Source organism: Triturus cristatus, chromosome 6, assembly GCF_964204655.1.
Source record: "Triturus cristatus chromosome 6, aTriCri1.1, whole genome shotgun sequence".
NCBI lineage: Eukaryota > Metazoa > Chordata > Amphibia > Caudata > Salamandridae > Triturus > Triturus cristatus.
The window spans coordinates 176,424,625-176,450,487 of record NC_140589.1 but is presented as its reverse complement, the minus strand read 5'-3'; the positions used below and the strand labels follow the sequence as shown (position 1 = coordinate 176,450,487).

Below are 25,863 nucleotides of genomic sequence, written 5' to 3'. Positions count from 1 at the left end.
TGCAGGTTCAAAGATTGAATAGAAAATTAGAGGCTGGATGCACAGTAATGCAGCCATGGAAGGGCACAGGTCATCCGGTCGAACCTGCTGCCAGTGGCAGACAATGCCGAACATGATACGGCTCCTGGGCGGCCCCTGTGCTGCTTGAGGGATCCTGTCACCAGGGCTGGCCTTTAGCATGTGCAAGGTGGCCCAAGCCCAGGGCGCCAGCCTCCAGTGGAGAGCTGGAGCTCCATGCTGCGGTCGCCCTCTGATTTAGGTCCAAGAAAAGTATGTTTAAACTAGGCCAGGGCAGAGTTCGCAGAAACTCCGCCAAGTGACCAAAAAATACTCAAGGTTCCTCAATGCGAACGGAAGGCTTCTCAACATGAGAGGTAGCGACCATCCGTGACCACCTGCGTTGAGAAAGGGAGGTGGTTTAGCGTTGGATTTTCCTTGCTTGCACTCGCCAACTTAACGTTGGTGAGTGCAAGCGAGGAAAAAACTCCAGTCTGCTTCGCGGAGTTTTTCAGAACTCCGCGTGCTGCGCGGATTGTGAAAAACTTCGCGACTCCACGAATGGAGAGGAGTTCACCGCCCAGGCCTAGTTTATATACATTTTCTGACGGCTGCTGGCACTCTTTTCTGCTTTTGTTAGCTCTCACACTACTGTTGGACGATAGAGGGAAGTTTGGTATGCGAAAGAGAAAATGATTATACTTCACTAAGGACTGCGATTGTGGGAGTAAACAGACTACAGACGTGCAGTCGTGCTACGGTGTTGCCCTTCACCTGGTAAGGCCGCTGGCCGCAGCACACCCACGTTTGTGCCCTCTTGGGCTGTGACAAGCATGAACCTGGCAGTCGTGAGAATGCACACAATGAGACACATACGAGGTCAAAGACAGAACAAGCACTTTACCCATTATTCCCCGTAGCAAACTAATTAAAGGGCGAAGGCGGACGTTAAATCTGACCCGGGGTATCTGTTGCTTATTTGTTTCCAGAGGTTTGCCAGATTAAAATGTCTCACACTAGGAACATCCTGGGGGCGAAGGCGAAGACAAACAGCCAGGCTACAGTTACATCAGCTTGCTATTCAAATGCAGTCTGCTGGTAAGTGCTAGCATCAAAACAATACCCGTGCACAATGTCCTGAATTCAGAGCCACATTTGAAACAACGCAATAAACAAGCACTGACAAAGCCAAGAGGTGTATTTTTAATAAATCATGCTTGTCATTGATTGGCTCGCTTGGGTGCGAATTTAAGTGTCTGGGTGAGTGGGTGATTGAGAAAATTATATGATGGTTAAATGAGAGATTACATTAATGAATGAGTGATTGAGTGCATGGATAGAAAAGTGAATGCATATGTGATTGAATGACCAGACTGATGGATAAGTGAGCGCCTGAAAGAATGGACAAAGAGAGGAGACTTCTTTGAGATGTTGGGCGGTGTGGGTACCGTGCCAGAAACAGAGTAAGACATTAGGACCTTCTCTTTCTTACCAACAGATCTACACGCATGTAACTGGCATTCTATGTCAAGGATTACCTACACTATCCAACGACTTGCCACCACAATGTCAGAGGCAGTAACATGCTGGACGTAGGTATTCACACACCTATATCTGTGTCTGGTGGCTCAGTGGACTAATGTGTCCACAGTAGGGGTCTGTGTGCGACCTCATTGTCACAGGTTCAAATCCTGGCAGGTTCTCTCAGCCTTTCATTCTTCTGAAGTCAATAAAATGAGTACCGTTGGGTAACAAGAAATATCTATTATTCAACGCCAAGATACCCTTCTAGGTGAATGTGCCCTTTACAAATGCATTTGTTATGTTGTGGGCAGTATTACACCAAGTATGGGTGCCAACAATGTCCAAATTCTGCCAAGTAGTGTGGCCATTATGCCACTACCAGCATTAGCAAAACATGGGTAGCTCCTTCCATAAGCGTCTACAATATGGTAAGAATTACCATCCTTATTAGAGGGTCATTATTATTCTGAATGGGGGTGCCATCACACCGTGTGAGGTCACAGTATGCCAAGAAATGCCAGCGGTGTGCTAGCATCGATTTGCCACCATTATGCCCAGAATTACCGCCATAATGCCAAGGTCAGCGTCACCGCAGCGCAGCCATGAGTGTCATTGGGCAATCATTGTCAAGAACATGCAAAGACATGGCAGAACCACGGTTATTATAAGAATGAGGTCCAGCTTACCCACAATAGGCCCACAAATACAACCAGTATATAATTACAATCACTATTGCACCATTGTAGAGATGGGCCCATCGCGTCCGAGACGGATCCAATATTCAAGGGGGAGGGGGCAGCAAATGCCTTACGTGCCCTAAGATATTGGCGTCATATCACTAGTTGCCCTTTCACTTTGCACATCTTATGTGGTCTCTTGCGGTGCAGCTAAAGCTGTCTCTCGTCAGACCTAAATATGTCTGTCATAAGCGGTTCAATTGAATCCCTTTCGAGTTGTTTTTAACACAGACAAATTCTCCAGCTTGTGGTCTTCCTAATTAAAGACAAAATCTGGGGCCCGTTTTGTGTTGTGCTTTCAAATTCTCTCAATTTCTGGAGGAAATGCTAAAACTGGAGTAGTAATGATGTGTTTCCTCCACGATTCTACAAACAGCTTTAAACACCCAACTACGTAATAATAAAAAGATGTATTTATACATGGAGCTTTACTCCCGCTCATCTGTCCTGCTGTTTCTAGGCACTAAAGGCTGGGTAAATCAGCTCGAGTAACGTCCATCAGTATCTTTTACTCCCATTCATAGGTGTAAAAAGACACTTGCTGAAGAAGTTTATGAGGAACATTGGTTCCAGGGCTCCTCACGCACATGACACATTAGCTACCTGTGTCAGGGGCAGATTTACTGAAATATTACCACGTGCTGTAAAAAAAAAACCCATTGTCTAGTGACGGGAACACACACTTCTCTTGTGCATGGCGTCCTAAAACATCTTATTTTACACCCAAATATCAGTTTCCATATGTGATTCATTTCACGGCTCTCCTCCTTTCCATAGATTATCTCACAGTACTTTAGTTAAAGGATAAACGAGATATATTTCATGCTAACAATGTGCCTGGGGTGTATCACTCAGAGCATCTCAGGACAGAAGACACCAATTTGACATTCATCATTCTGGAGCTAACAATAGTGTCAAGTCCTGCTTGGTGGACTGTCTCGGCTCATGCCAAGCGGTGTGGAGTGGCGTAAGAGAATATGCCCTTGTCTTTCATTGTATTGCAAAGAAAATTGTGCCAAAGTTACTGGATCTTGTTCAAATCCAACGAGTTCAGAAAGAAAAACTGACGTAAACACTTTTTTTTAACCAAGGCGTAGCACAGTAAAATATTATGATGGTAAATAAATAGCGCTTACCAACACTTTGCAAGGCCTAAAGCACTTTTTAATTGTTGAGTACGTAGACACTCCACATGTATCATGTATACAGTGCTTTGTAACTCCTCAAGGCGCAAATAGTAAAGCTAAATTGGGAACTGGGTTTGCTGAGGGCGGCATGTTGCAGTTAAGGAACCACCCTGTAAAGTAAATTGGCTTAGGGTAATAAGAATTATGCTCCATATTAATTATATCAGACCTAACACAGGGTTGTGCATGCTCCAAGAGAGGGAAGTCTTATTTTAGTAAACGTATTTTTTGTTAACATGGGACCAATCAGATTCGTATGGTATTCTATAGGCACGTAGGCTCCCTTGAACACACTGAGCCAGTCTTGTACAGTTGTTCGCCATATGGAAGAATGTTGATGTGTAGGTAACCATGTTCATATAACAAATAATAATGTATATTATATATAGTGCTATTGCTGATTTTTCTATTTGCTGTTAGCAACAAAGGGTGCTTCTGTCACTTATTTAAGTGACATTCAACCTGTTGACTTTGGAATAATGTTACCACACATTATATTTATGTAATAGTATAGCTAAGTCCCTTGAGTATGATATATAATATCTACTGGCGGTCGCCAGTAGATAGTTATAGTTAGGACCGAGTTCCCATAGGAAATCTGAAAATTCTATTTTGAATAACTTTGGCGCCGGTTGACTTATCTTCGTGAAATTTTCAAAACGAATGGGGCGCTCCGCTCAACTCCTACCCTGAAAGTCTCGGGGTGATTCGTCAAGCGGGGGCTGAGAAAAAAGGGGGTCCCAAAACGCGTTTTCCCCATGCATTTTCCTTAGGACCTTTAGTCGAAGGTACAGCCCGAACGGCTGAACGGAATTACACCAAATTTGGTAAAAGGTAGCCCTTGGTTCACACTCGTGCCTTTTGCTTAAATCCGTTCAGTAGTTCCTGAGAAAATCAAAAGTAAAATCACATATATATCTGGGCGGAGCCTAACCACACATCTCATCGTGAGATCTGATTGGCTGTCAGCACTTCATCCAAGAAGCGTTGGCAGCCATCTTGGGACCAATATACATGCTAGCACCTCATTAAAAAGCATTGCGGTTAATAGAAGGTTTTAAGACTTTAGTTACATTATAAATCATTTGTTGATGGTACCATACCCATTTTAGGAATTGTGGCGTGTTCTAAGTGATTTTACCATGTGAAAAAGCCTTCTGCTGTGATATCATGAATCATGTTTGCGAGAAAACTATTTTCTCATGCTTTTCCCACAGAGGTTTGGAAGGTGATCTTTAAGCTAAAATGAGAGCATATTTTCTGTAAATTCACATTATCTTTCTCAGTCATGTTAGAATGAAGTCTGAGATTCTCAGTAAAACATGTACACCCAACAAGGGCAGAGACTGCCAGTTGATTCCTTTGTGTTCTACTGCAGCTTCCCAGAGTGTTTTAAAGAACAACTAGAGCGCTAACAGTCCTACTTATGACAAACGTATGGCACACCTGAAGCCATCTTGGTTGGAATAAAGTGGTAACTCTTAAAACATTTAATTTAAAAAGGAACAAAATGAGGGGGTTCATTGTGCCATAGAAAGAAGGATTAGTGCTGCAGAAAGAAAATTTAGGGCACATTTTGAGTGACTTCTCAAATCCTCTTCTATTTCATAAAAAAATTCTGACATGCAGACTGAAACATGCACTCTCAATACCAGCAGCAGACTTCCCTGGTGAGCAGTAGCTTTACAACAGTGATCTAATAAGCAACCAGAGTGCTAACATTCTGAATTTATGGCAAATGTGTGACACATCTGAATGCCTTCTTGATGGAATCAAAGTAAAAAACTGAAAGTATTTCCTACTGAGGAGACTGTAGTAAATGAGGAAATTAGGAAACATCATAACAAATAAGTCTCCCAAAATGGCCACCAGAGACAAAAGAGCCCAGATGTAGCCCAAATATAGCCCAATGACAGAATGTCCCAGAGTGTTCTAACGAACAACTAGAGCGCTAACAGTCTTACTTATGACAAAAGTATGGCACACCTGAAGCCATCTTGATTGGAATAAAGTGGTAACACTTAAAACATTTAATTTACAAAGGAACAAAATGAGGGGGTTCATTTTGCCATAGAAATTATGATTAGTGCTGCAGAAAGAAAAATTAGGGCACATTTTGACTTCTCAAATCCTCTTCTATTTCATAAAAAAATTCTGACATGCAGACTGAAACATGCACTTTGAATACCAGCAGCAGACTTCCCTGGTGAGCAGTAGCTTTACTACAGTGATCTAATGAGCAACTAGAGTGCTAACATTCAGAATTTATGGCAAATGTGTGACACATCTGAATGCCTTCTTGATGGAACCAAAGTAAAAAACTGAAAGTATTTCCTACTGAGCAAACTGCAGTAAATGAGGAAATTAGGAAACTTCATAACAAATAAATCTCCCAAGATGGCCACCAGAGACAAAAGAGCCCAAATGTAGCCCAAATATCACCCAGATGTAGCCCAAGTATAGCCCAATGACAGAATGTCCCAAGGTGTTCTAACGAACAACTAGAGCGCAAACAGTCTTACTTATGACAAAAGTATGGCACACCTGAAGCCATCTTGATTGGAATAAAGTGGTAACACTTAAAACATTTAATTTACAAAGGAACAAAATGAGGGGGTTCATTTTGCCATAGAAATTATGATTAATTCTGCAGAAAGAAAAATTAGGGCACATTTAGACTTCTCAAATCTTCTTCTATTTCATAAAAAAATTCTGACATGCAGACTGAAACATGCACTTTGAATACCAGCCGCAGACTTCCCTGGTGAGCATTTGTTTTACTACCGTGATCTAATGAGCAACTAGAGTGCTAACATTCAGAATTTATGGCAAATGTGTGACACATCTGAATGCCTTCTTGATGGAACCAAAGTAAAAAACTGAAAGTATTTCCTACTGAGGAAACTGCAGTAAATGAGGAAATTAGGAAACTTCATAACAAATAAATCTCCCAAGATGGCCACCAGAGACAAAAGAGCCCAAATGTAGCCCAAATATCACCCAGATGTAGCCCAAGTATAGCCCAATGACAGAAGTGTGCAAAAAACTTATTTGTTGTGTATTCACAGTTTTATATAGTGCAGACTTGTCAGGTATTGGAGTGCTTTACATGAGCATTGATTACATCACACAAGATCAAATTCATTTTGGTTGTAGACATGGGGAGATTAAGTGATTTGACCAGAGTCACAGAATGTTGAGCTGAAGCAGAAACTCCAACCTGGTTCCCCAGTTGCAAAGTCTGCAGCTCTGGAAGTAACACATTTAACCAAGTGGTCAACTGGATAAAAAAACATAAAGATTACAAATAATTTAAAAGTTCTTTGTCGCTATTTGAAAACTCAGAAAATATGTTCTCATTTTAGTTTTTTAGAGCACTAACCATAATTGGGATGCAAATAAGACCCTCTCATATATGTAATTTCTAAAGGAAATACTCTAGGTATTACAGTTTTGATTACATCAAGATTACTTTTGTAATAAATATAGAATGTTAGCAATCTAGTTGTTCATTGGGATACTGATGAGAGGCAGAGGCCAGGGGCACGGACTCTGAAAATTGAAGGCAGGTAGGAGAGTACAGATGCAACAATTTGACCACACTGGGCAGGCAGGAAGGGCAGTGGCAGCACAACAGACTATGGAGGGCAGTGGAAAGGGGGGCAGGGGCAATAAACCAACAATACAGGACTGGCAAGAGAGGCTGTGGCAATATAATAGACCATTGTGGGCAGAAAGAAGAGGCAGTGGTAGTACAACCATACATGCAACAGACCCGTTTCAGCCAGGAAACGTCCAATGTTTTTAAGCTCAAATGGGCTTTATTTGATCTGTCTCCTATCTACAATCTCCTCTTTTTCAATGTAACTCAAAGGGGAAAATCAATACCCCAGTTTTTTTTCAAAATCTCCCTCTTACCAAGTTCAAAATGTTCGCAAGCATGGTACATTGGATCATGGTAGGCAGGAGGAATTGGGGTAGGGACATGGACTCGGATAACAGAGGACAGGAGGCACATGGAGAGGTGCACCAAACTGACCCTACAGGGCAGGCATCAGGGTTTGCAGCAGCACAATACACCACACATTGCATGCAGCACGGGAGTGCAGCACAACAATCCATAGAAAGCAATAGGGAGGGGACAGGACCATGCACATGGACAACAGAGAACAGAGGGGAAAGAGGCAATGGTAGCTAGCTGACCATAATGGACAGACAGGAGTGAAAGCTGCAGCATAACAGACCATAAAGGGCAGGAGGGATGGATCAGGGGCATTACAATGGAACATACAAGCCAGGAGGGAGGGAATAGGGGTCTGCACATGGAATAAGAGGGCTGGGGGCAAGAGGGCAGGGCAGGAGCAGCAAGATGACCATGGAGGTCAGGCAGGATGGGCACTAGAAACCAGACACACCATGGAGAGCAACAATGAGACTATGATGGCATACACACAGACCATGGAGGGAAGGTGGGAGGGGGTCAGGGGCAGCTAGCTGACCACACAGGGAAGGTGGGAGGGGCCATGGCAGCACAGAAGACCATGCATGGCAAGTGGGAGGGTTAGTGGCAGCACAATGGCTATGATGGGCAAGAAGGAGGGTGCAGGGGCATGCACAAAGGACCATGGAGGATAGAAGGGAATGTCAGGACCTGGGCACAGACAAGAGAGTTCAGGGGAAGGGGCCTCACAACAGACCGCGCGGGGCAGGCAGGAGGAGCAGTTGCAGCACATAGACCAGGGAGGGCAGAAGGGTGTGGCAGTAAAATGGACCATGGAGGACAGGAGGAAGGGATAGGGGCATGGCATGTGGACAGGCAGTGTGGCAGGGACAGGTTACAGTCATCTGACAATGCTAGGCAGGTGGGAGGGGAGTGGGAGCTCAACAGAACACTCAGATTAGATAGGAGTGGCAGGTCCATGGAACATGGTGGGCAAAAAGGATGGAGCAGGGGCATGCACAAAGACATCGGAGGGCATGGGGAAGGAGAATAGGGACAGCAAGCTAAGCACAGAGGCTAAGCAGGAGGTCAATGATGGGCCATAGAATTGGGCAATGGAGTGGACTGGTACATCATGCTAAATGGAGGGCAGTGGCAGCACATCAGACAATGCATGGCAGGAGGGAGGAGGCTAGTCCATGGATTCAGACAACAGAGGATAGGGAGGAGGTGGATGGGGCAGTAGGCTAACTGTTCAGAGAAGGTGGGTATTAGGAACTTTATTGTTTTTAAAATGTGTGTCTGTGCGAACTACTTAAAATATAAACAAGTATGCAGCATAATCTCACTTTTATTCAGGAAGAAGAGGACGTTTGTGACTGTGACTCCGGATTCACTTGGCAGAAACACCCCCTGACCCTCCACCCCCATCGCAAAATGTAATGCCCGTGAAAAGGGTAGGTGGACGCAGTGTTATATAGAACATAGTCCTGAGAGCACGATTGAAAATGAAAACTAGATATAGTATATGGTATAAACTATGCACCAAAAAGTGTGATATAAGATGAACCGGGGCTTGAAATATAATATGCAATACATTGTGCGCAATGACAGATTCTTTGGAGAGCGCGAGATAGCACAGGCACTAACGCGTGCTATGCGATATGCGCCTTGGAGTGTAATATGCACAGGGTAGTGTTGTGTAACCTAACTAGTCTCTAAAGTTGTAATATAAAATATGTGCTGGGGAGTGTAACGGTGCATATGCACTGTGACAAAGAGATGGATCCCAGATTGTAATATGTATGGCATAGCGCTGAGCGTCATAACATAGGCATCGAGGAAGGCACGTTAGATGGGGCAATATAACCCGTGCGAAGGCAAGTGTGGCATGACATATTCATGGGGTGGTGTTACAGTGCACATGGGCTAGAGAGTGTCATAGCATAAGCACTAGCTGGTGGAATACAACACAGAGGTGTGAGGCACTCGGCGGGCACTGGTGGGTGTAACACAGCATTGGGCTCAGTCAGGAGCACGCCGTGACTCTCAAGTGAGGTTCATCTCCTTTCCAGAGAGTAAAATAAAAAGTATTGCACATCCGGCGGTGGATGTGTGTTTTATTAACCGGGAGGGGGGTTTCTTGCATAGTTTGGTCGAATTTATGTCGAATCCGCTTTGAATGGCTTGGTGTGCGTGTATATTAAATGTGCCCGTCAATAGCTACCCATGTTTGTATAAATAAACGACAAGGGTGTCTACTTGGAGAGTACCCACTGGCGGGGGCACCGGGATTAGGCACGGTAGGGCGTCAGACACGTCAGAGCTTCACTAGCGGTGTAAATACATTCCATGTGGATTCATTCTATGCATAGTCGCCTTTTAATGAATATCACGCAAATCGTCATGGTGATAGGTACATACGGTTTGTCCAGCATTTCCTAGGTTTTTCTATAAATATATTTATAAAAAAAATAATAAAAAACAAAGGCCGGCCCCGGGGGATGGGATCCCCGGGGCCATAAGTGGCCTGAGGAGGGGGGCAACGCAGCCCCCTCCTAAAGAATAAAAAAAAAAAAAGGCCATGACCCGGGGGTTGGGGTCCCCGGGGCCGATTAAGGCCTTGTGAGGGCCAAATTAATTTAAAAAAAATAAATAAATTAGGGTGCAGGCCCTGGGGGATGGGGTCCCCAGGGCCAGTAAATTAGAAAAAGAAGGGAGGCCATGCCCCCTCCGTGCAGCACTCTGCAAACGCACCCCCTGGCCAGTTGTAAGTTGGGGAATCAATTCCCCTTCAATACTGAGGGTCTTTGAGGGCCAACTAGCCCAACAGGTATCTCCAGTATGCGCCAGGGAGCTGCGTTGCAGACAGGTGTTCTGAGGCCACGCCCCTTTTTACACCTCTATGCAATGCAGCTCTGTGGCGCTTACTGGAGGTACCTAGTGGGCTAGTTTGACCCTAGGGACCCTTAGGATTCAAGGGGACTTAATCTCTCAACTTAAAACGGCCACAGGGCACGTTTACACAGTGGGAGGGGACAGGGCCTGAGGTGACGTGTGCAAACACGCCCTGTGGCGCGTTTTAAGAGGTAGTTTTACTCCCCTGCCCTATTATATACTAGGGGCTTACAGAGGAGGTCATGCTGATCACAGGGGGACCCCAACGCATAGTGTTCCCTAGTGTATGTAGGTGTTTTCACTGTATTCTGAGTGTCTTTTAACATAGCACTGGCTCTAGGACTGGTTAGTCAGACTCAGTTACCACCTGTATCCGTCTGAAAAAGTTGAGGGTACAGGATGATTTTGCAACAAGGCTTCTTTCTGCTCCTCTGTTTGTTCTTTCTGCACGTTATCCTTCTTCCTGCACTTTTCTTCGTCTTTGAGGACTTCTGTTGCTTCTTTCTCCATTTCTTTTTTTTATTTCTGTGCGTTTTTTCTTCTTTCTTCACATGTCCTATCTCTGTAGGCATAGTTAGAAATTAGCATTTAAAAAACCTTTGAAATTCACTGAAAAAACCATTGGTTTCAGGCACGTTATAGTTAGGAATTAGCATTTAAAAAAACCTTAGAAATTCACTGAAAAAACCATAGGTTTCAGGGGCGTTATAGTTAGCTTGACTTTTCACTCATACAAAACCATTGAAATTCCCCCGTTATAGTTAGTTCAGCTAACTATAACTCGCGCGCACGCAATGCACTGCTGATGACCTCACATATTACATCACTCATGACATGGTCAGTGACATCACTCATGACATCAATGACGACATCTCAAATGACATCACTGATGACATCATCAAGTGAATGTGTGTTTTTCTGAAAATTACATATGTTTTATATATGTATATCTCAAGGTCGATGGAAAAATAAATGGGTATATAAGTGTCTAAATGGATGATTTTTTTGTTGAAAAATTGATTGTATAACTGACTGATTAAGTGTATCTTAGTGAATACATGGCTTAGTGAGTAATGTTTAAATATGTAAATATCTGTATCAGTCTCTCACTTTGTGTATAAGTGGCTGCATGGGTTGGTGAGTAGCTACATGAGTGTCTATATAGGTTATTAGTTGGTTTTTTGAGTATCAGTATGAGTGTCTGAGTGTCTGTATGGCTCGGTGGGGGGTATTACGTAGTGCATAGGTGCATGAATGAGTGACTCACTGTTTGTATGTGTTGAAGACAGCATGTGTGCAGGACTGTATGGGTGGATGAGTGTGTGCATGGGTGTGTTAGTGAGTGAATGACTGTCTCAATAGTGTCTTTATGAGTAACTACATATGTTTTAAACTAGTATATGTGACTATTGGTGTATATAAGTGAGTATATGTGAGAGTGAGAGATTGGAAGAGTTCCTGTATGAATAAGTATGTGTTTCTATAAGTGATTGTTTAAAAGACTAAGGATGTGTAAGTGTCTGTAGAAGTAAGTGTGGTGGTGTGTGTATAACTGTATATGCAAGTAACTGGATGTTTGATTCTTTATTAGCATGAGTGACTATGTGTGTGAGTAACTCTATGGATGAGTGGCGTTGTGTAACAGGATGTACAGGTGTATGAGTACATATGATGAGTGAATACTTGTATGAGTGACTGTATAGGACTGTTGGTGAATGAGTGGATGTGTATGTGGATCTTAGAATTACTGAATAGGTTGTTGTAACTGATATTTGTATGTCCATTGTTTTGAAAATTTTAATTTCTATTTTTGAATGTGTGTATCAAAGGTTATATTAGGGGTAGAGGAGGTCTGCCACTCTATCACAAGGATGATGTCATCAGTGATGTCATTTGAGATGTCATCAGTAATGTCATGAGTGATGTCACTGACCATGTCATGAGTGATGTAATATGTGACGTCATCAGCAGTGCATTGCGTGCGCGCGAGTTATAGTTAGCTGAACTAACTATAACGGGGGAATTTCAATGGTTTTGTACGAGTGAAAAGTCCAGCTAACTATAACTCCCCTGAAACCTATGGTTTTTTCAGTGAATTTCTAAGGTTTTTTAAATGCTAATTCCTAACTATAACGTGCCTGAAACCTATGGTTTTTTCAGTGAAGATATATATATATATAGGTTTGTTTTTCCATAAAAAGAGTGTTTCTTGGTTTTCTAATACCTTTGGCCCCATTTAGCGAGTCTCAACAAAGCGTTCCCAAAAGAAAGTTCTTCCACCTCAGCTCCTTCCTGTTTTGCGGTGATCTGTCAAGCGGGGGCCAAGAAAAAAGGGGGGGTCCCAAAACGCAAAATTCCCCATGAATTTTCCACAGACTGCTTTAAGAAGGACTACAGCAAAACTGCTGAACCAAATTACACCAAATTTGGCTGGAAGGGAGATCTTGGTCCACAGTTCAGTAGTTTTTGAGATGTTAGGGTAAATAAATAGATATTTTGACAATTTGGCTCATGATCTTCTCAGAGACTCTTACAGGAGCGTCAGTTTAAAAATAGAGCATTCTGATTGGCCTAGGGAGCTTTATTTCCCTTTGGCCATCTCGCTCCTGCAGGAGTCGGACTATTGCAAGAGCGGGCGCTCTGACTGGCTACCAGCAACATGAGACAAATGTTGCTGCCAGCCAATACAGGACTCGGGAACTTAGCCCCCTGTCCTGAAGTCGTATAAACATTAGGATATATGTATACCCCGACCTTTAGGGTCCTTATGGGGGGGACCCAAAAGGACCCCTGCAGTAAAAAAAAACAGTAAAAAATGCCTTGATCAAGCAAGACTCTTGTGGGATCGAAAAAGAAAAAAAATGGTAGCCAGGCTGCATCATACTGGCACATGCATCAACGTAGGCTTTTACTATTCCTTAATTGCGATTATTAAGGAATTGCAGTTAAGGAATTGCAAAAGCCTATGCATGTAGGAATCGCTATAAAAATAGCGATTCCTACACATTCCTTAATTGCGACTCGCAAATTGCGAGTCGCAATTAAGGAATGCCGTCCAATTCATTCCTATGGGTCTCCAGGCCCATAGGAATGAATTGGAGATTGCATGAGCAATTTGCGAGTACCACTAGGTACTCGCAAATTGCTCATGCAATTTCAAGGGTGCAAGGGTGTCAAAATGACACCCTTTTGCACCTCTGAAATTGATCTGTGCACATATGTTGCACACACACATGCCCTAAGGGCATGTGTGCGCAACATGAAACTTTGAAAAATGCACAAAAGTGCATTTTTCAAAGTTTTTGCAAATTACCATGAAGTTCAACTTCATGGTAATTTGCTCCCCCTATTAGCAAAATCGCTAATTTTTTTACTTTCATGCATTGCATTTAAGGAATCTCAATTTGGGATTCCTTAAATGCAATCGCAATTTAAGTAATCGCAATTTAGGGATTCCTTAAATTGCGATTTTTGCAATTGGGATGATGCATCCCAAATGCAAAAATACCAGTCGCAAAGGGGCAGATTCTGAGAATCTGCCCGTTTGCGACCGGTTTTTCCTTTGATGCATGTGCCTGTAAGTCCCTAATGCTTGTGGACCCTACCCCTTGAGCTGATTTCATATAGGGGAGGAGGGATTGTATAGTCCCCACTCCCGAGCTACCAGGGACCCTGGGGTTCCCACCCCCAGGGCCGACATTACTTTTTATGGAGAGGGGAGTCACACGTCTCACCTCTCTGAACATAAAGAGGTGCTGGGGAGCCCTCCCAAGGGGCTGAAATATAATAAAATGGGGAGGGCACCTAGTGGCCACCCTCTTCAAGCCTTGAGAGGCCCTGGTGAGCCCAACCCCGGAGACAAAATTTTAAAAAATGGGGAGGGGGCCATGCAGCCCACCTCCCTGAGCCAATAATAGCCACGGGGACCACATCCCCCAGGGCTCAGATGCTATGTCCCAGGTACATAGCAGTTCCCCTGCCTGCAGCAGTTTGGGCAGGGAAACATGTCTTTGCTCTCTCTTGCTGGCAGCATTTTATAAATTCTCCCCCCCGCCACCAAGTGGGAGCAAACACCATGTACGCTACCAGCGAATGGGAGCTTTAAAAATGCTCCTGCACGCTGGGAGCGGATTTTATATCTTTTCCCTACACACAGTGATGGACCCCTGAAAATTCACTGAAAAAAAAATTACTATGGCATTAGAGGCCTGACAGTAAGTTCAAAAATAGATCAGGAGAATATCAGCCATCATTACTGCCATCACAGACACAACTCCCTTAGGTGCAGAAAGCATGCACATTTCAGTGTTTTTTTTTAGTTAAAAATGTATATGTTATCACTGGCATATTCGCCTAACTATAACAATACTTTAGGCTTTTTCAGTAAAATTCTAAGGTTTTTTTAAAAAACAAAACAGATCTTTTTAACACATCGGTTCTGCTACATCCACAGAGGCTGGCAGAGCACCTTAAGCTCACTTGCAAGAGTCCAGGACTTGGGTGGCACCACTTGGCAGGGTAGAATCACAGATGGCAGAGTCCCGATGAATGCACATGGTTGTTGGAAGCCTGTTGTGTCTCTGAGGCTTCAGATCAGAAGGCCAGTCAACTAGACATTGGAGTCACTCTGGGTTCAAGAGATGCAGAACAGGAGGGCAGCAGTCCTTCAGAGCAGCAGTTCATCAGAGTGGCAGTCCTTTTAGCAACACAGCAGTCTTTCTTCCTGGCAGAGTATCACAAGGTCCATAAGTATACTGAAGTGGTCTATATAGTGAATAGTATAGTATAAATACCTAGTTTTGCCTTTGAAGTGATGAGAAGCTTCTAGAGGCCGGCCTTTGAAGTGCAAAGATGCCCTGCCTTCCTGGTCTGGGGTCCAGACTAAATACAGGTGGTATGCAGCCCTTTGTGTGGAGATAGGACACAGGCTATTCAAATATAAGCAGAGTTGGGACCGCTCTTCCCTCCCATCCTGCCAGTATTGCCCATCCAGGCACACCTAAGCACCTTGGCAGTTCGGGCTGGACTGTTCTCTTTGGGCACAGGGTCAAGACTGATTTGCATATGCTGGGTACAAACTGGAATGGCATGGTGAGCAAACAAACGATGGATTTAGGCCCAGATCTCTGTACTGGGGTGAATGTATGACATTGTTCTGCATTCTGTCCAGCAATAGTTCTTTTTGCATTTGTCACCCCGAGTGTGACGGGTATGCTCAGACGTGAGTCCCGTGCTCTCCATGCCACTGGAATCAAGCTATCCTGGCTGAAGAGGGGTGAAACTCCGAAACCGGTCCTAGGATGCTTGTTTCCAGTCCAGGGAGGAGCTGGCTTGGCAGTTCGGGCTGCACTGTTCCCATTGGGCACGGGGTCAAGACTGATTTGCATATGGCTGGGTCCAAACTGGAATGGCATAGTGAGCAAAAAACTATGGATTTAGGCCCAGATCTCTGTACTGGGGTGAATGTATGACATTGTTCTGCATTCTGTCCATCAATAGTTCTTTTTGCATTTGTCACCCCGAGTGGGATGGGTATGCTCAGACGTGAGACCCGTGCTCTCCATGCCACTGGAATTAAGCTATCCTGGCTGAAGAGGGGTGAAACCCCGAAACCGGTCCTAGGATGCTTGTTTCCAGTCCAGGGAGGACCAGGCTTGGCAGTTTGGGCTGGACTGTTCCCATTGGGCACAGGGTCAAGACTGATTTGCATATGGCTGGGTCCAAACTGGAATGGCATGGTGAGCAAAAAAACGATGGATTTAGGCCCAGATCTCTCTACTGGGGTGAATGTATGACATTGTTCTGCATTCTGTCCATCAATAGTTCTTTTTGCATTTGTCAACCCGAGTGGGACAGATATGCTCAGACGTGAGTCCCGTGCTCTCCATGCCACTGGAATCAAGCTATCCTGGCTGAAGAGGGGTGAAACCCCGAAACCGGTCCTAGGATGCTTGTTTCCAGTCCAGGGAGGACCTGGCTTGGCAATTCGGGCTGGACTGTTCCCATTGGGCACAGGGTCAAGACTGATTTGCATATGGCTGGGTCCAAACTGGAATGGCATGGTGAGCAAAAAAACAATGGATTTAGGCCCAGATCTCTGTACTGGGGCAAATGTGTGACATTGTTCTGCATTCTGTCCATCAATAGTTCTTTTTGCGAGAAGCTTCTAGAGGCCGGCCTTTGAAGTGCAAAGATGACCTGCCTTCCTGGTCCTGGCTCCAGACAAAATACAGGTGGTATGCAGCCCTTTGTGTGGAGATAGGACACAGCCTATTCAAATATAAGCAGAGTTGGGCCCGCTCTTCCCTCCCATCCTGTCAGTATTGCCCATCCAGGCACACCTAAGCTCCCCATTGTGTGTGGCTGCCTAGGAAGAATACACAAAGCCTAACTGTCAACTTCACGCATTCATCTGACCTAGAGACAGGCTGGAGGTACCAAATGTCTAAAGTAAAAAAATGGCAACTCTCTAAACGTGAATACAAAAAGGAGAACCGGGCTCCGTTTGACGTTATGCTCTTATTATGTACGCGCAACAAACAGACCACTATCATTTCTGTTTGAATGGAATTTTTATTAAACCATTCCTTTCTTTGCAATTGTTTATATTTACCAAAAAGATTTTAGTTGCATGAGAAGTGAGGAGACACACATTTTTCAAATTAACATATCAAAACATGAGAAATACTTATGATAATTCACAATAGACAGTGCATGAAAAACTTATATACAAACCCATTTATATACAACAACCTTGGACTTTTGCATCATAACATCAGAAACTAGAATATTCTTATTGCTATCTTGTTTTTGGGGCTAAACATGTGTCAAACACGGGAAAATGTTTAGAGGGTTGCGTGGGGCATACAATCCAATATAAATCCCTCACGTCACAACAAGTTTATTCAAATTCCTCCATCTTGAAAAAAATTGCCGAAGCGTTTCAAGACCCAGTCCTCTGGTAGCGGGACTCTCATCAGGGATTCATGTTAATGGTCAGCGATTTCTAAAAAACATAAATGAATGATGCAAATTCCGCATCAGTGAAAATAAAAACTAAACACTACTCTCCTTAAATATGCTTAATTCAAATTTTCTGTACCTGATTGCCTGATTCTCAGACAGAGCTGCTGCTCTGACTATTTACGTGGTAACCAGAATCTCTCAACGGATATTACTGCAGTGCGGTTCGTAGTTTATGCCGGGGGGAATTTCTACAAAACATTAAAATGATTGGTCTATTTTAGTATATTTAAATAAATGGACATTGGGTAACTCGACGGGACAAGGTCAAAAAGTACCTTTCAAACGTTCCCAGGTTGCTCAGAGGCAGGCGTCTACTTCTGTAATCATTGCATCCCTACAGACGATTGGGGGACATAGTACTGAAGCCATCAACTTGTCAACGATATTATAAACATGCTAGATTCCAGCATGAAGTGCACTTACTGTTTTTAAGTCTGAGCATATCCATATTCTATATCCAATACGAACTGCAACTTCACTGTCAGCTAGGCATTTCCCGTGTGAACACTTCCTGTATTTTTACCCTTTGAATCATGGGAACATTTTTGGACCAATCACATTGTGGCTAAGACCGGGCTAGTGCATTCTGGGACATGCAGTTCTGAGCTATACTCTTGAAAGTTCTGTCATCCCATTCAACCCAGTTACTGCACTATTAAACTTTAGAATTAGGTAAGCTTCTTTTTGTAGCAACGCGTTGTCGATGTCTATCAGACGTTTGGTTGTATCCAGACCTGACAAGACTGTCCACTTGAAGTCTCTTTCACTGTGTAACTTATCCATGAAGTGTTGCACCAAAACGTGGCATTTTCGAAATCGTAATTTAAAATCCGACTTCACCATAAGTTAGGATTTTTCAATTACATGTATATAATGTAAAAAAGTAAATTCAATGTGATCTATCGGAGAGGTAGACCTTGCAGTAGTGAAAACTGAATTTAAGAGTGTTTCACTACCAGTACATTTAAAAATGTAAAAGTACATGTCCTACTTTTTAAATACATTCCACTCTGCCCTCTGAGATGTCCATGCCTGCCCTAATGATGACATATATATATTAAAAATGAACGTTTGGACCTGGTAAAAGGAGAACTTTGCCAGGGCGAAAATGGCAGTTTAAAACTGCACACACACAGGCTGCAATGGCAGGCCTCAGACATGTAGAAAGTGCTAATTAAGTGGTTGGCACAATCTGTGCTGCAGGCCCACTAGTAGTATTTAATTTACAGTCCCTGGGCATAGGTGGTGCCAGTTTACTAGGGACTTACAAGTAAATTAAATATGACAATTGGGTATAAGCAAATTCTATCATGTTTTAGCACTGGTTAGCAGTGGTAAAGTGTGGAGAGTCTTAAGACCAGCAAAATGGAGTTAGTGAAAACAGGTCTGAAGTTAAAAGTTAGGGAAAAACCACGCCAAGGATGTGATGTCTAACAGTGCTCAAACCGCACCTTAAATTCTGTCCACAAGCTGGAAAGTTAATCTTTCCCACATTCCAGGTATGGCATGGTCCAGGAAAGTACATCCAAGACTGTGGTCGAATAAATGGCATTTCATTTAATCTTTCTTCTCCCTGGACTACTTTCCCCTGGCATGCTGTCTATAGCGGCCTATCCTTCAATAACTCTTGGCTGTTGTCTCTCCCCCCTCTCGCTTAACATACCTAAAACCAAGATCCCTTTCTTCCCTGTGTATGTTCCCCAATAGTAGTCACCTTCCTTCTTTTTTTGTGTTGTAATTCTTTATGAGCAATTTTTACAACAACCCCATCAGCCACACAAGTACAATGGCCGGAGTAGATAGTGCAACTAGAACTTGTATGCCATGTGCCTCTTGGAAGCTGAAAGAAATATCCAAGGGGTATGCGAACAGAGACATCTCCAGACTAGGTGACCATGAATGAAGTCTACATTTCTAACAGCAGCTTCAGATACGTAGATTGAATCCTGCAGTCCAGTTCTACCTGCACCTCTGAGAATATGTTAGTGCATTCCATGTCCACACCTTTAATGGAATGTTTGAGGCCACGACAGAAACACCTAATCCCTCAGGAGGAACTTCATACCCATCCCCTAAGTCCGGGAGGGTGCACTTGTGCAAAATCATGGAGAAGCAGCTCTGGCTGCCACTCCATGAGTGTGCAATAGTGCTCCCCAGTTAGCCTTTGGCTGATTTTAACTGAACCACTTTAAGGAGAGCCGAGAGTGAAAGGGTGAGACGGTCAAAGAATATACTCTTACAAAATATAATTGTTTCAATGTATTATGCACCACAAAACACTGACGACTGCACCGCTTCTAGGCATGTGGAATCCATCAAGCAGTGGTGATCTCTGTGGGGGTCCTTGATGCAAAGTATAATGCCCCAGAAGTATGAGATGAAGCGGGGTAGGCCATACAGTCTGGTGTTAACGATAGTGGGTGAATACATGGAAAGCTGAAAGAAGTGAAAAAAGGAGCCTGGTCCCCAATACAGTGAAGAAGGAGCAACCATTATGAGTGAGTGGACCGGTAATATTACAGATGTTAGGCTGGGAAGTTCCAATAACGGAATGAGGAATGGTTAAAGGGGTACTGACAGCTGCTGAGGAGTGCTGATAAACTAAAGGGACAAGGAAATGCTACGGGTGACAGGTGGAAGACACAGCAGTCTTTCCTAACCAGTAGTTTGCAGAAGATACAAGACTCTGAGAACTATGACAGTAAGGGAACACAATGTGCGCAACTAACACATACAGTACCACCCAATTGAAAAATGTTAGATGCTCAACTTCCTGTGGTTCACTGTCATCAAAACCACAATCAATAAAAGAGTACAGTTAGGAAGGAACATCAAAAAATAGAGTCCATGAAATCTTTCCTTCAGGTTTAAGTAACCTTTTATTTTTTTCTTATTTCAAATTTGGTGATTCTTCAACGAGTTGCTTCAATCAATAATATTACAGCCCTGATGAAGTCCTAAGAGAAGGACGAAATGCGTAGGCAGAAAGGCTGTTGATCTATAGAAAATGCAACTGTGATCTACAAATCGATTTTGTATTGTCGATTGAAGCAACTCGTTGAAGAATCAGCACATTTGAAATAAGAAAAAAATAAAAGGTTACTGAAACCTGAAGGAAAGATTTCCTGGACTCTATTTTTTGATGTTCCTTCCTAACTGTACTCCCCAGTTTGCAGAAGGTTTCTACTGAAATAATAAAGGTGTAGCAACGGTGAATGCCATCACATGCTGTGGAGAATGGGTGGTCTCCAGGTTCCCAGCACTAATAGGGTACAAGTGCACCACCTTGAGTCTCTCATTTCTTCAGAGGACAGCCCTCAAGCAAACTTGAAGGTGGGTTGTGAACCCCTGTAATGCTCTTTAAACACACCAGTAAAAATTCACTAATGGTCTTCACTAGAGGTGCACCATTATGGAAAATGGGAAAAACCTTGACTTCAGGGTCCTCATCTAAAATGCCCATCTCTCTAAAAAAAACAACTGCCAAAGAGAACACTTTGTATCAGGAAAAGACTGGATGCTCACTTGGAGGTCTCTCCTTTCTAGAAGGTTACAGTGAGGTTGGCAGACCAACATACTGTATTGGTGAATCAAAAGCAGACAAGTCCTCCTCCTCCTCCTCTGTCCATGTGCAGCAGCCAATGAAGCCTCACAGCCCCTGCGTCCAGCAGGAAGCCAGGGCATTTTCTGGATCTGAATATATAGTGCAGATTTAGCTGGGTAGAAATGAAGTACTGTTGCCCATTAAGTAAACGCTCAAGTAAATGGGTATGCATCCTTCTTCAGGACGGTGGGCAGACTCTTCAGTCTCTCACAGCCCTTCCCTGGTTGAAAATAAAGAAATGAAGAGCCCACGGTGGGATCACAAGCAACAAACCCACCAGTCACGTGGCACTATGGCATTCTGGTCTTTGAAAAGAGATGCAGTCACTAGATCCCACAATGCTCCTCTGGTCTAGTCCAGGCTTCTCCAATGAGTAGCTCGTGAGCTACTGGTTGCTGTAAGTAGCTCTCCTGTGTGCAGCACACTGAACTAAATTTGAAGCTTTTGCTTGGCTAGATTAATATATCTATATCAAAACTGAAAAGGATATATTCACGACAAATGTGCGTATTTTAAAGGTTAAATTTGAGTGCTGAATGTGAAATGGTCTTGAGGAGTCTATTTCAAATATTATTAACTTGGTGCCAAGGTCACTGCGGCTATAGCTGCTGCATTACCCATGTTGAGGCATCCCACATCCAAAAAGCCTTTTTCACATTACTGGTGGCAACTCTGCCTGATGCACTGAGGTGATCGTCGCTGGTAATCTTGCATATGGTGGCCACTAAGGTAATCTTGTCTGATGTGCTTACTATTACATCTCTAATGAGATTAGTAGCTCGGGAGGATTTTCATTCAACATAAGTAGCCCTTATTACAGGAAATGTTGGTGACCACTGGTCTAGTCGAGCATGTCCCTTTTGCAGGCTAAAGTGAAGGCCAGGACTTAATCTGTGCGGGAGCTCACAGATGGTCAGCAGCACTCATTTTTGGGGACCAAGACTTATTTTTCATCATCAGACTTTGAACCAGCAACTGAAAGAATGGCAGAGAAGGAAAAAGCAAGGACAAAGAAAAATACAGGCACACAATGGAAGAGGGCCTTGTCACCCACTGGGTGTTTAGCAATATAAAAATATTTAGATTTATAGGCTGCAGGGAGAAAGCCGGCATGAAATAATAAGCTGCAAATGTGAGATAGATGGGAATTATAGAGTGGCGGATGAAACAAACAGGAGGTGGACTCAAGACTAAGTAGACTTGGTACTTGGCAACACCACCATTTATATTGTTGGCGGCAGATTCCAAAGTAAAGCTTATGGAGTAATGCACATATGTTTTTGTATGAACATTGGTATTAGCTATGATGCTTAATCTTATTGTGATCAAGGGGCATATTTATGAGAGCTGTGTGTCATGCTTTACCACGCAGCGTTGTACATGCATGATTCAAACCTGGCTTTGTGTGGCTTTGAACGGCTTCAAAGATATGGAGCAATGCAACGCAGCCAATTCGTTGCGTTGCATTACTCTGCGCAAAGGAGGCGTTTCCAGGCCCTGGGCAAAGATGGTGCCAGTTTACTAGGGACTTACAAGTAAATTAAATATGGCAATTGAGTATAAGCAAAGCCTATCATGTTTTAGCACTGGTTAGCAGTGGGAAAGTGTGCATAGTCTTAAGGCCATGCGGTTCATGTTTCTATGCAACTCGCATGGTTTTTGATGCATTCCCACATTTACCAAACCTGGTAAACCTGGGTATGCACCAAAAAGATACGCCTGAGGCATAACGAGGAGAAATATAATTATTTCTACGAATTTTTTCCTCTTCCTATGTGTGCTGCCATAGAAAGTGGAACACGACTCTCAGGGTTGTTATTATAACACAATCCTGCGTACAACACAGGCACCCTTGCACCACGGAGATCTCCGTTTCGTTTGCTGCCCCACGATTAAAGAGTGGGCGGGGTCCCTACCCCAAGACTGCAAGTAAGAGCGGTTGGAGCCCGCCACCCTCAAAAATCGTGCCGCCTGGGGTGGACTGCCCATTTCCCCCCCCTTTCTATGTCACCGCAGAACAGGGGGAAATGCCGTGCATTCCTGCCCTCGCCCTGTGACGCAAGGCAGCGCAGCACGGTGGCAGCGCAGCAAGGTGGCAGCGCAGCAAGGTGGCTTGCTGCGCTGCCCTGCGCAGCAAATGTCATAAATATGGCCCCAAGTGTCTCCCATTTCCTCTTCCTGGCTCCATTCCTTGAAAAAGATGTTTAGGTTTTAATCTTCTCTATACCTTTGCATAATGGCGCCACTAGCGCCCATAATGCTGAGCCGACAGCTATACCCTTCTCTTACAGAGCCCCAATGAAATGAAAGCACGGTTCTAGCTCACTGATTCCCACCTAGTGAGAAGCGCTTGAATGCGCTCACAGATTAGCTTTCCATGATGCGATGATCAGAATATGAACGCGGCGTCTGCTATATATATTTTTCACACGATGTTTAAACGCAGAAGCAACAGTTGCTTGAAAGACGCGTGTTGTGGTTAATTAGCAAGAAAAAAAGGAATTTGCCCGGGGTGTCTCTTCTCTGTTTTGATATCGTGTTTCTTCAGATGGCTGATACACTGTGGTAGACAGAGGCATGAAAGAAGCAGCTACGCCTTGATGTAATACTTCAGGGGGATTCTGTGTGTGATCTAGTTGAAATAAATCGACTTTCTTTGACATTTTTAGACCAACAGAGGTTCTCTTTCGTATGGAATGTTTAGAGGAATTGCATGCATTTCATTTCACTTACCCAGCAGAAGTCCATGCCCAGAGATATTGTACACAATGTTATTTTCTACTCTTAGGTTGGAAGTCCTCGAAAGGGCAATGCCCCTGCCGAAGGAGTGGAGTATGGAGCACCCACGGATATAGGAATCTGGAGGGTAAGAGACAAAACATCAACAGGCAGGCTCATTGCTTCTTCTGCAAGGACAGCACTGGGGCTGTATGCTGGCGAGGACGCACATGTCTGTACCAGCTCTCAACAAAGAACATTTTTGTTTGGTGAAACTGTACGATGCTTTCAAGCTTATGAAAAGCATATTTATAAATACACAAAAACAACATATTACAAAAATATATATTTCTAAGTAGCTGATAAGAAATTATTAATAGCAGTTTCAACATATATAGATTTGCCATTTACAAAAGATAACCTTCTAATGCATCAATTCACAATAGAACATTTGTAGTCCTTCTCTTGGGATTTAATCATATGTCCAGTGTATCACTTTCCATAGTCATCACGAGGCGTATAAATTAATTCTGGGAGAAAGTATCACGTGTCCAAGCATATTTATAGCAATGGAACTGGGGGTCAAAGGGCAGCTCGGAGGGATACTGCAGTCTTGCTTAAGACCAGGGTAATGTTCTAGTCTGTTTCTGGATTCTTGGAACTAATCTATCGAACGCCAACTATAGGATCATTATCGGTATTTATATGTATATTATAGTTTCTTAAAGAAAAAATGTGCTTTACATTTTAATAAAGATATTCAAAGGAAGAGCGGGTTCATGTGAGACTGATTGCTTAGTTCAATTACCACCTGTTATCAACAGGGGGATAGAGAAGTTTATTTTTTGTAATTCAAGCTAAAATCAGTGAAAGTAGCCAGCGAGGCAATTCAATAAACAGAGGAGCACCTATTACTGAAGTAATTTAATATGCATTTATTCCTTTCCATAAACATGGAATGCGTGGAATAAATGTAATTCTTCGCAAAACGTGGAAAACATGTAATAAAATAAATATACCAATAATATCCAATTGGCATGGGTCTCTAATAAACATATTTGTATCTAAAGATGGCATGACCAGTTGGACCACTGGTGCTAAATATGGGAGATAGAACGCAAGTACTGGTACCACACAGTGTCAGACTATTTTGAACGGTATTGCTTGGCGGCTGGTGTATCTTATACTGAAATGCACAGTTTATATCTTTCTGTTCTTCTAATAGTCAAGCTTTTTTTCTTCTTTGGTTTTACTTGCACCAACTTCTTCTTCTCTCTCATAACAAGAATATGGAACTCGAGCTGTAGCAGAGCTATTCAGGACAAACTAAACATAACGGAGCATGATCTGGACATGTGGGCTGTACCTTTGTAAGTGGGAAAATGTGGGATAAAGTTATTCCACTTCTCCCATTGTGTTTCTTCTAGTCACTCACTGCAAGGGTATGTCTTTTTTGTTGTGTGTGGCCACAGGATTCTATTGCACAAACTTCAATACTCTATTATGTTTTCTATGTGTCAAAACAATCAGTGATATTAAGTTGAATGATCGACATGCGCTTTACAAATAAACTTATGTTACATTTTGTTATGTGACATACATTTTTCCCCTTGTTCCCATGTATGATTGTGGTATTTATAGAATGTGACCTTAGCCAGAAGATAGAAGAGCATGGTATAGCGTCAAATACAAGCATAAAGTCATTGAGTTATAAGAGTACTAGCTGGTTTGTGGACTGTTAATGCATTGTGATATAGTTTTCTTTAATGATGTGAGACTTCAACTCTTTCTAAATTGCAGCAGCGTTGAGGCAATCCCGATGGATTAGGGGATGTTGTTCCAGATCATGGGTGAATAGATAGAAAGACCTACTTCCTTGTTTTCTCATTTTTACACATCTTAAACTCCAGACCGATGGTGTCCAGACTGCAGGTGTGCGAAGAACCACCAAGACTGTCTGCAAGAGGAGCGGGGTGCTGGTTGGGATGCCTTTGTAATTGATGTAGCTGGGTTTGAATGGAGTTCCATCAGGATGGGGATGGTGTGATCATATTTCTTTAGGCCCTGGATGAGACATGTTGTGGCATGCAGAATGTCCTTAAGGGGTGCCAGTGTGGAGTCCTGAATGCCATTGAGCAGGTCCTTATCACCGTTCAGATGCAAGGGTATGAGTGCTTGAACAGAAGTTGTTTGCTAGATGAAAGTGTTTCCTTTTCTTTAGACTAGAGAGCT

General features: G+C 43.3%; 1 protein-coding gene across 1 annotated transcript in view; it reads right to left on the bottom strand.

Annotated features, from left to right (window-relative positions):
* Positions 1-25,863, bottom strand: part of PKHD1 (PKHD1 ciliary IPT domain containing fibrocystin/polyductin) — a 1,788,124-nt gene that overhangs the window by 491,652 nt on the left and 1,270,609 nt on the right. The window contains exon 40 of the mRNA XM_085609531.1: positions 23,647-23,772. Coding sequence (XP_085465657.1) covers positions 23,647-23,772 — 126 coding nt within the window. The remainder of the gene's footprint in view (positions 1-23,646; positions 23,773-25,863) is intronic.